Source organism: Cydia splendana, chromosome 12, assembly GCF_910591565.1.
Source record: "Cydia splendana chromosome 12, ilCydSple1.2, whole genome shotgun sequence".
Lineage (NCBI taxonomy): Eukaryota > Metazoa > Arthropoda > Insecta > Lepidoptera > Tortricidae > Cydia > Cydia splendana.
The window spans coordinates 12,862,035-12,874,267 of record NC_085971.1 but is presented as its reverse complement, the minus strand read 5'-3'; the positions used below and the strand labels follow the sequence as shown (position 1 = coordinate 12,874,267).

The 12,233-nt window shown below is 37.4% G+C and overlaps 1 protein-coding gene and 1 long non-coding RNA gene across 2 annotated transcripts in view; both read right to left on the bottom strand.

Annotated features, from left to right (window-relative positions):
- LOC134795579 (uncharacterized) overlaps positions 1–12,233 on the bottom strand; it is a 265,880-nt gene that overhangs the window by 56,138 nt on the left and 197,509 nt on the right. The gene's annotated exons all lie outside the window — the stretch shown is intronic.
- LOC134795573 (dual specificity protein phosphatase 22-like) overlaps positions 1–12,233 on the bottom strand; it is an 85,979-nt gene that overhangs the window by 52,442 nt on the left and 21,304 nt on the right. The window contains exon 2 of the mRNA XM_063767467.1: positions 8,192–8,308. Within this exon, the coding sequence (XP_063623537.1) occupies positions 8,192–8,308 (117 nt within the window). The remainder of the gene's footprint in view (positions 1–8,191; positions 8,309–12,233) is intronic.

Below are 12,233 nucleotides of genomic sequence, written 5' to 3'. Positions count from 1 at the left end.
ATCGTTACAAACTGCCGACAATTACTTTTATTGCTGCTGTTAATGATACTGCGCCTGCCGATAATTGCCAAGCAAAAATACCGTTTTACTACCCCACCCTAATATGAGAATGTACCACCACCCCATATGTGTATGTTGAAACATGGACTTTATTCGTTCAGATACATGGTTGCTTTTGCAGTATCGTCGTACAGGAAATACGGCTAGAAATTTAAGCGGTCGAAATGCTGCTATAAAAATGTAGGTACGTACTCTACAAGATTGCAGCAATATATACTTCTAAACTGCTTGAAACTATCGACACTTATTAAATCAAGCAATATTTATATACCTACCAACTGACTCGAGACCAAATTTCTCGTCCAAAGTTAAGACGCGCAAGTAGGTGCAATCAGTTGAGGAAATTAATAAAATAGAATAGTAAATATATATAAATATAAAACAAGTGAAAATAATGACAACATTCAGCAATAACGTTCTGGTTACACGCCACAACTGCCACAAGATACCTACTATTCGTACTTCTGTAACTTATTATAACTTTTTCAAAGTCGTTTATCAAGTCAAGTCGTTAGCCATTCCTTCACCAAAATTCTGTGCCAAACAAATGCCATTTCATGGAATAAATTGTGATAAGATGAATGGGATATTATTTATATATTCGACGGATATTCGGCATGTATCAGCAGAGATACATGAGTTTCTCTTGATAATTTGCCAGAAAATGTTCGTATCTGTGAAATCCGATCGACTAGGCGGAGGCCTATTCGAAATTTACAAATCACAACTTGATTAATCCAACAATTTCCCTGCAGCGCATTTCGTCGTGTCTCTATTGGTGCGCACGAAATGCACTATGAGATGAGTCCATATGTACTTGCAAATAAGTGTAAATAAAATTCAGACAGGGCTCTTTGAAGTTCGCATGGCAGGCCTCGAGTTGTATTTTAAGTAGCACGATATATCTCTGTTATAAAAGGACCTGTCAAAAACCTTTTTACTCAGTCGAGGTCAGGAACTCCCTTAAGATACTTCTTCTGCAAATTGAAAAGTGTGTATTATATTAAAGAGGTGTATTATATTGCTATCGCATTGGACCGGCAATCCAAAGATGTGGGTTCGAATCCTACGTTGACCAGAGTTGATCATCGTTGATTTTTTCATTGTGATTGACATCTGTACAAACAATTTATAGAGTTTTATAATATAAGTAAGGTTAATGTGGAGAAGACCGTCTATAAGGGAAGACCGTGGACAAGCTCTTTTGTCGCTTTTAACTGTTGCGTTTATATATATATATATATATATACATAGTTACCTACTCCACTTACAGAAAGTCGGTAGAGCAGGAGGGGTAAAGCTCGTCTTCAACGATTTACAGTACCCTTTAAATTGTCGACCTAGTTACGTAATGTGCTTATTATCCACTCACATGATGGATATTTTTGAGTGACCTCTATTATTATTATAAAATAAGGGTGACAGCTAGCAACTACAGTTGCATAAACCATGTGAGTGGTTATAGCACTGGGTGTCGTAATGGAGCACCAGACCGGCAGACCTGCTAGCATGAGTTGCGTTCTCACGCGCGACTCCATACATCTCTGTCTTCTTCTCTTCTTCCTCGTTCCCTCAATGCTGAGGATCGCGACCACATGCAACATGTCTCCATTGATTGCGGTCATAAGCCAAGTAGACTGCACGGTGCAGGCTGCCGCCACTCGTCTTCTTCATGGTGTCAGACCATCTCTTACGAGCCCCACCTTGAGCGCGTTTGGCCCCAAGATGATACACTTCTCCATATCATGCATTGGTGCATTCTCCATACATCTAGCGCGACTTCAAGTATGGACTCACGCGCGAGAACGCAACTCAGCTAGACCACCAGATGTACTGTAAAAAAATATTATTTATTGTATGTATAATTTGAATTATGAATTTTAAAAAGACGTATAAAAAGAAAATCTCGCTGTCGCCGAAAGTGGAGAGCTAAACAAAAAGCTCTTAATTATGTTAAACGGCCGCTGAAGACGAAAATTCTTCATTGTGTAAAAAGAAAGAGCGCGGTCACACGATACAATTTGCCTTAATGAAAAATAATGGAGTTTCTTTAGTTCACCAATAAACAAGTGCGTACCTATATCTATATTAGGCTACAAGTCCAAATACACATTAAAATATTTCTCACATGAAGTAGGTCAAGTAGGTAAGTACCTAAAGATATAAACAGGGTGATCTGATATAATACGATAACAGGCGTATCTTTAGCTCCGTCGTGGCAGTGGGGAGACACTCCTGACTTCGGTCGAACTCGGCTCCGTTCGGCTCAGCATTGCTCCGAGCAATTATTAGGGTTGGCACCATTTGACTTCCTTTTGCGTGCACGACCACAGATAAGATAATCACTTGAATTTTGACAACCCTAAATTGCCGAAAGGGATAGTGCCATATATTAGAAAGGGATAGCATGATTCGACCCTGAATCGCTGTCAAACTTCGGGTTTGTAGGAAGTGTCCTTTCTGTACGGTAGTACTATTATTTCTTCTGTGGTCGTGGTTAATGAGTATTACCTACCAAAAAGTAAGGCGATGGTCGTAGCGCTACATTGTAGCCGACAAGCCTAAAATTCTTCGAAAAGGCAAAACGACAACGACTCCAAATTGGAATCATTAAATAAATGTATGAAAACTGAGAAGGTTCAAGTAGCCCTAAAAATAGTCATATACCTACTTATGTGCTATAAAACAATCTACCCGCACAATGACCTAGTTAGCTACGACTAGTTTATCTTTGTACAAGTTTACAAGAGCGTGCGACCTTCCAGAGTTCAAACATGAGCGGGTCAAGTCCATATATAATACCGTCAAGATTTTACTCAAGGGAATCGTTTTTAGAAACTTAGAAAGTTTTGATTTATATACGAATATATCAGTAAATGAAAGTTACGCATTTATACATAACGGACGTTTTTCCTGGATTGATGGAAAAAAGATGGGCCTTTTTTAATTTTTAGATAAGTATGTACATACTTTGAAAGCTCAATCATGAGAGTATCAAATATACAAGTAGGTATAATTAGTTATTTTTTCTTTTCTTTTAATATTGTTACTTAATTATAATTACTTTCAAGATAATATCAACACCAAAAATGCTACGCTTTTCTACTACTAAGCTTTTCATGCCGCTTTTCACGGCGCGAGTGCAACTTGAGTGGTAGTGAAGTCTCAAATGATCGTGAACACAGTTTTTTTTATTGAATTCAGGCAACATGGCCCATCAATTACCTTACAGACTACCATATGCATTTTACAAACTTAAAAACTAAACACTATTTACTAAATAGTATTTAGGCGACAAAACAGCGTGGCTCCGTTGAATCGTCGTGTTTTTGCAGTGATTACATTCACACAGATAACGAATTCAAGGTAATTCCAGCGACTATTCAAATTATGCAAAACCTAGCGACACCTATTACAAAATGTAGATAACATTCCGAATTCAGCCTTACCAGACATCTAAGTCACATTAAGGCCCCGGCAGCTTTGTCGCAGTTTTACCTTTAGTGCCGCTATTTGTCGGGGTACACGAAAGAAAGAAAACCTTCGCGTAATCCTGACAAAACGCCCGGCCCAGCGCTAAAAGCTTGGGTGTGTTTTGCTCTAGTAATAAGCAAAAAGGCCATTAGACAATGCTTAGAATGATGTATTAGGTTATGCATAAAGGCTTGACGAGGTAAAAAGTGATAAAGTAAAAGGTTTAGGGGTATTATACCAGTTACATTCTGCACAAGAGCATTATATTCATATACCTATACATCGCAGATTATGTAAGTTTTAAGTAAGTTATAGTAGATGTACATACAAAACGTCTTCTGATAACTAATGTCGATTGGAATCTAAGGTTTAGGCTGCATTTGGACCAGAGATGTGCAAGGATGCATGGCGAGGGATGTTTGATTCATTTGTTTCCTCGCTCAGTGTGCAGTGATTCTATTGGTTCTTAAAACATATCGCTCGCAACGCATCGTCGCACATACCTATCTGGTCGAGTCTGTCATACAACTAGTGTCCGACCGAAGGTTCGGTTTCGGTTTCGGTTTCGGCCAGTTTCGGCCAAAAAATCATGTTTCGGCTGTAGTTTCGGTTTCGGCCAAAAAACGGCCGAACCTTTCGGCCGGGCCGAAACTTACGAAATGGTACTTCGGACAAAGACCAAAAGTTCGGGAATAAGTAGGACAACAATATTAATACATATCTACATAATATATTGATTCATGTATAGGTACAGAAATTAATTGGTTTATTATAAAACACAATTCCACTAATGAGAGCGCCACTGGACGGTCGACGCAGTCCTAAGAGGCTGTCAATACCTATAACGCGCGCACTGTCTAATTGTATCGGAGTGAATGAGATAGCACTGTCGCACGTAGCCGTTGGCCGAGTATCAGCTCGGCCCGAGTCGAACGATGTCTTTTTCGCTCTTATTCAGTAATTTTTCTATCTACCTCTAATGGAAAATTTTATGCGAGGCTAAAGGCTACGCTCAACTAGGACCGCAAAGTTGATTTTATCAATAGTTAATATTTTGCGAAGCTGAACAGCTGACTATTGATTAAAACGAAGAAAAAACCCTTAAAAGTGTCCCCAGTACAGTTTTTCATACGAATGCTCGACCTTAGCCTCACTTTTTACCTCAATTTACCATTGGTTTGAGTTCCACATGTCCTCTACTTCAGCTTATAGCCTTTGGCCTCGCTGCGCCATGCTCGCTTTTTAATACAATGGACATTGGTTGGAGTCTGTGCTTAACTACTTATCCTGAAGCCTCACTGGGGCACTTCGGACCTTTAAGCCCAGGTGTAGATCGGTACCCGGCCTTGCGATTATATTAACAAAAAAATTCGCGCTCGCTGCGCTCGCGTTTTTGGTTGACCCTGTATCTACATGTTAGCTTGACTGGTGAATGAATAGAGTTAGACCAAGAAAATTCTGCAATGATTTTGATAGCATACGCAATGCTACTAGTGCAAATATTATTTATACGTCGAGATGTATATGGTCTCTTAATGTCGACGTTATCTCACTAACAGAGGTAATTCAGTGCTAAAGTGTCGGGACCGCACCATGAGTCCCAGCTATAGAGGTTTCTCACTTATCCAGGTCCCACTTAACCAGGTTTCACTGTATATTACATACCTATTAAATAATTTATTCATATTATATAAACAATCGCACAACTGGGTACAAATTTTCATATGGAACAGCGTGCAGTTAATGCCTTGCTATTTCTCTGAAGCCTTTTAGGCTTCGTTCACACGGCATCGTCCTGCACGAAAAATATGAAGGCATTTTTACGAGTCAACGAACGCAAATTAGGGCAGAGGTTTGGTTTAGCTACGACTCGTTAACTATTGCCTCGGTTGACACCACCTGCCCCATTCTATTCCTCACAAACCACTTTGACTCCACTAGGTCGTTCCTATTATAAATAGACCTCCAAACTTGTTATAATGTCTGTAATTCCGGGTCAGTTGTACTGGCCATTTGCAGCGTAGGATAGCTGCGTGAATTTGCGGGTTTTAGTTTGAACGACCATTAGTTTAAACGCTAAAAGTGATTAATCGTGCGTGATGAGTACACGAATTCAGTTTCCAGGAAACTAGTAAAGATAAATTGATATGCATCTCCGGTAAAACAATTTCTGATTTGTACCTAATATGTAAGTAACACACTTTTTCGATTATGTCACATGTGATGACGAACAACGCATTGAACGATGCATCAAATGGTGTGGTCCAAACGAAAAATTAAACATAGATATTGCGAAGTAAACAAACCATGTACTTATTAACCCTTAAATGCATGATTTTTTTCTTTTTGTCCGATGTTTATATATGTATCACATAATTGTTTGCCGATTCTAGGAAAAATTGTAAAAAAAATTTAGCTTCGATTTTCACTGCGAAATCAGTGTTAGAAGTTGAATTGGTTAAATCATATTTGTGTAAATATATAATTTTCAGTAATAGATATATGATTTTTTTTACTACTATTAGAAAGGTACACTATTTGTGATATACTTATGATAAAGTTTTTAAATATAAAATAATTACAAACCCCGAAAACACCGTTCAAAATCACATACTAAAAATTATCAACTTCTGGATTTTTGCAAGCTTTCCGACTTTTCGTCTTAAAACGAATGTAATTTTTATTATTTAAAAATATTGCGTAAATTTAACCCTTTAATCATCACCCTACTACTTGAAGTTTGGTATAAAGGTGCGTTCAAGAACGTAAGCCTTTTTTTTTAATCTGTGAGCTGTCTAAAGATTTGAAGACATTTGGCAACACTATGCATTTAAGGGTTAATATACAACATGTTATAGTGGCTGTGGAATAAGCTTGTAAAAAAAACTCGTCATAGCATTTACATTCATTATAACAATTCCATTCATTCATATAATTCAATTCATTCAAATATTTACATTGTTTGATCTAACTGGAGAATTTCTCGGCAGTTCATTGAGAATAATCTAAAGCGATTTCAATACGGCGGGAAAAGCGTCTCTAAGAAACTAAACCGACTCGTTTTGTTTGCTGAGGCACTGGGGAAAGTGGCTTTAGTGGTCATAGCGACAAAGTGGGAAAATGGACCTTATCGGTTTTCCAATAAGGTATTTTTGCGACTTATCGTAAAAAGCTATAAAGTATCTTTTGGAAAATGATACACTTAACGACATCCTTCCGGCGCACACAGCGGGATTTAATTAATGCGATTATATATCTCGTTTAGATAAATTAATTACTCGCCACTCTTGCTCTCGTGCTACTAGCGCTCGTGCTGAAATGTAAAAAAACTAAGATAAATTAATCCCTGTCATATAAATAGAGGCAAAAGCTGTAAGTAAAAATTTGTTTTCTGGAAATTGTACATTTTATGTGACATCTGATGCCTACTTGTGTACACCGAGTTGTGTACTTAGGTATTTTATGTTACGTTAGAGGCACATTGTGTATAATAATATTTAATATAGTTTATGTATAGCATGTATGAGATATTATTTCAACAATACTTCTATCAAAATAGCGGAAGATATTCTGATCTAGCTGTTCGGGTCCCAGGATGCTTGGAACACTCCTTTAAATAAATACTATAATATGTACAAAGTAGCACAAAATATACTACAGAATAAGGGTTTTACCTACTTAAAAATATTAACCCTCGGAATGTAAGTACCTACCTACCTACATATTATTGTGATCCCTAGCGGACTCGCGTTGCCCTTCAGTACATGTAGCCGCTTAAACCTGACCCATTTTGTAATTACCATTTTCAATTATTTAGTTCAATTACTTAATGAGTGCGAGTGACATAAGGGTCTTCATCGTTACACACGTACAGTTGGTAAAAAAAATGTCTGCTTCGTGTTACAAAGTTATAAATTACTGTAGATAAGTAGATAAATTTAAGTTGAATTTTTAGCACTGACACTGACTAATGACTAATGGCTATAATATTTAGAACTAGACATAGAATTTTTTTATTTAACACCACATTGAAAAATGTTTACAGGCAATGCTACAAAACACTACAAGCCTTAGTATTAAACTTAAATAGGCACACATTAATATGTTTACATGTAGATATATATATTTTTTAATTATGATGCTAAAAAGGAGCGAACCTCAGCATGTGTTGCAGCAGGCTTACCTACTACAACGCTGGTTTTCAGGCCGACCCTTCGTACAATACGAATTTGCTTGCTGCTTGTCGGAAACTATGGCTAAGACTATTTTAGTTTGTGTAGAAGATAATATAGGTATGTGTATTATGTTTAATGTTTGTGGATATATTTATAAGACATATGTGAAGGTAGGTTTAATGTTTAGGCTAAATAAATACGTTGGGTGATAAAGTATATATTGAGAAAATAAATAACATGAATGTAATAATATTACTATAAGTAGGTACTGAGATTAAGATTAACAAAGTTGAACGGCGCATAACTAAAAACTTCGTAGATGGCGCTGAATTTAAATGTTGTTAAAACAAACAGATCCCTTTTAAAAAGGATATAATACGATAAATGCACACATATATAATAGGTAAATAATATATTCTATACATTGACTTCCTCTGATTTGGTCAAATCAATCGCGTTGAGCTGTTTAGTATTGTACTTACAGAGTGTAACCGGCGAGCCGCGTCGTGTATGGACAGAATGTGTGTGATCTTGTAACGTTCGAGCTGCACTGGGTCCTTTGAGTCCCGATAGTTGCCAACGTACAGCCCGGAAAGCACCTGCGAGCGAAAACGAACTGTGAGCAGGTACAAGTGTAATGCTATTACTTAGGTGATACTAGAGAGACTTGCTTCTATGGGAATTCCTTTTCCTTAAAGTACAAGTTGTTGAAATTACAAACCCCCGACAAAATTAAAGCAGTACCATCTATCCCAACTATCACAATTACAGAAACTTACAGAATACTGCAACTAAATCGGTCGCCGAGATCTGGAGATACTTAAATGGTAAAATGCATTCGTGTGCACGAGCAAAGCTCACACAAAGCCTATCATCCTAAATGCATAGAAGTACCGTCTCCGTTCCGTTATGTGAAATCTATTCTAATAAGACCTTTCTAGTAGCTAGACCATCTATGTAGCCTAAGGACGCCTGCAATGCCAGAGGTAGCACATTCGCGTATTCAAATGTGTCATTTTGAATCAAAATAGGATATCGTTATTAGATGAAAATCTTACCCAAGTGTGTTTTAGCTGCCTCTCTTTTAATTAGGTACACTTCGTGAATGTTCAGGTTCACTCCGAATGCCAAACTAAACTTTCTGGGATTCTTGTAATCCAGAGAATTTTTCTATAAATTCTGGCTAATACAATGGCAATGGTGAAAACATAATTTAATACGTTGTAGTTACCTACTATCAATACTATTAAGAAGTGAATAAAAAGTTGTAATATAGTTAAGTTAGGTTGCACTGCAAAAAAATTAAAAACTGAAATTATTGTTTAAAGATAGCATTTAGTAACTGGAGACGTTATGGCTGTCATTTTCTGTACGAAACAGTCTGCCGATTTTTGCGGGGGAGGGGACGTCAAATGTATTGCTATTTCTACATGATTTGTACGTAACGTACAAATAGCCATGTCAGTCCATACAAAAGTTTGCACAATTGTGCAAGTTTTTCGGCAGTAGGGTAAGCTCTTAAAGGTGACTTCAATTAAGTAAATGCTCTAAGTTTAAACCACTAGTAATTTTCCAGAAATTTCTTTGTTCTTGCGGGTAAATTATGGAATGCCAGCATTTGTGTCAAGATAGGATTAGTTATCGCGTGTTTTGGCACATGCAACCGTGCCCGCACAGTGGCCTTTAGGGCGCCATCGGCTTGCATGACTAGCTTTTTATATTTGACTTTGAGAGAGTTTATTGTTGTTACATAACTGCAAATAAGCTCTCGTTTTTTACAGTTCTTCTATATATTATCAACTATGTAGTAGAGATGATGTGAGAACGGTGTTTCGATTCAGTGTTGGTATATACGTATACAATATTTGTACAACCTTACTTTAACGAAGTAGTTGATCTAGGTGTCAGTCACATAGTCAGCCTTGACGAAAAACGAGGGATTTAATGCGTTTACCTTGTTTCTGTGCGACTGTCTGTGGCGTCGTAGCTCAGAAAGACGTGAACCGATTTGAGTACCTACTTACGTTTTTTTTTATAGGTAAAACATATTATTGTATCTGTTGACCTGCTAAACATCAATTACGTATACTTTTATCCACTTATAGTTGTAGGTGTAATATTTTCTTTATATTCGCCAACTTAGGTATGCTAAAATAAACATAGGTACTACTTAAGGTTATCTGTGTGTTTATGTAGACTCTTTCAATCGATTACATTGTGCAACACTGTTATCATTGCAATAACCGCACAATAAAATTTAAGTCATAACAAGATTACGACTTCACTGAAACCTTTCTAAGCTCACCACGTGCTATATCTTAAAAGGTTTCTTGTCTTGTCTTGAGCATTAATTTATAATCTTAAGTAGGAGACCGTGCCAAGAGAGTACCTTCAACTGTAAATCACGTCTTTGTGCGGAAACTGAATACAAAAGACTCAATTCATAGATGTTGTTAGGATTATGGAGTGTCTTTCATGATACGTGAGTAAAGGGCCGTATATACACGGTACGAGTTTTTTCGCCTCAAATGCACTATTATTCATGTAAACTACATGCACAGTCACCTGCAATAATATGTTACGCAAAAATATCTGACACGATTTTATTTGTAGAGCCATAAGAGCGTATCACATATTTTTGCGGCCTTTGAAGAGTAAGATATTATTGCAGCGGGCGCAGCACGGTTCCATTTTTATCGCCTATCACTATGCGCGTCCCTTTCGCACTTACATACTTGTTAGAACGTGACAGCCATGGTGACAAGGGATAAAAACGCGACCATGCTACGCCGCCAGGTGACTGGACTTATCTTAGAGTAGGTACGATATCGTAGCTTATGCCCTTATGGACATGATTCGGACGAAATCAGCGTCTCGCTTTCGTTGGCTCGTAGAGTAGATATTCGGAAGATTGCGGGTCACTTCTGGGTGAGATTAGGTCAGATGCGGGACAACTTGTCATAAAGGCAGATATGACGATGATGAATCGCCTCGCCTTTGAGAATTGAATGTCAAAATCGAATACAAGAATCTTACTAAATTATTCGCCCTCTGTGTACCGCGTTCGTCGTTGTAATCATAACTATCATTAGTTTTAAATTCAACAACTTTTTACGATAAACTGCCTAGCATTCTCGTTTACAACTATGTACCTACGAGTATGTCATGCGAGCCACAAATCGTACGAGAAATTCATACCATGTAAATGGGCCCTTAAGCTGTGCACGTACGGTGTTATAATCCGATAAACCGACAAAAGCACTGCTCGTATTCGATTACAGATATGAAATGGGAATTTTGGGAATCCTCCTTTATATTACCGTTTTCCTGGTTGCATATTTATCGGTAACTGAGGCGGTTGATAAGAAAATTGAGAATTGTGTGGTTAAAGGCTTGGCTGCAAGAAGCTGATTCATATTAAGTTAATTAATTAACCAAAAATGTAATACATAAACTACTTCTAATCCCTAATCTCAGCTACCTTCTAATATTTATAAAATCACCGCACAACTTCTTTACCAACGGCCTGACAATAAACGGTAAACCTATAAGTCATCATTCACGGCTAAGCTACGTTTGTAGTGGTACATATATTTTACGCAATTTTTTCTTGTATGCAATAAAGATTATATAAATAAAATGGGTAACGCTCATGCTGATTGGTGCATGCGAGATGAAGTGACGGTCGTGCGTGAGATGCGCGCCGATCACCAAGACGATCGTCAACCAGTTCCAAACCATAATCAATTATTACATCTGTAGGGCTAAGATGATCGCCTTTTTATCATTTGTCACCATGCCTGTCACTCTCTAACAAATTTGTAAGTGCGAAAGTGACGCATGGGATGATAGGTGATAGAAATGCGACCATGGGGCCGATTTTTGAATTTCGACCGCTCGATTTCGTGTATTTCGTTCAATGATATCTCCAGTACCCGGCATTTAAATTCTACTAATAGAATTGAAAACGAGTGATCAATACCACTCGATTCCCAATTTCTATCGCGCGTATTTCAAAAATTAGCATTTCGCTATTTGCCACCGATTTTCGATTGACGAAATCGAATGCTCGGAATTCAAAAATCGGCCCCCATGATACTGCTTCTGAATCCGGCTCCGTGCTGCCCTCCTAAGCTAAAAGGACGTATTTTCAATGGTAATTTAATGCAAATACCGCTTTTTAGCTTAGGAGGGCAGCGGAGTTCGCTTGCCAACTTACATATAACATAACATAACATAACATAACATAAATCTTTATTTGCAATAGATATAGTATTTTACAGATCTTAGGCTAATACAGATATACAGGTCCATATATCTAGACTTAAATAAGTCATGCAAATCTTACTTTTTTACTCGCTAAAATAACCTAGATGTTAAGTACTTACATTATTAAAATATTCAGTGGTACTATAAAAACATTTGTTAACCAGCCAAGTAAATAATTTGTACCTTAATTTTTTGAGGGGTAGTTCTCTTAATTGCTCTGGTAAATTATTAAATATTTTAATGCACATGGCGTAA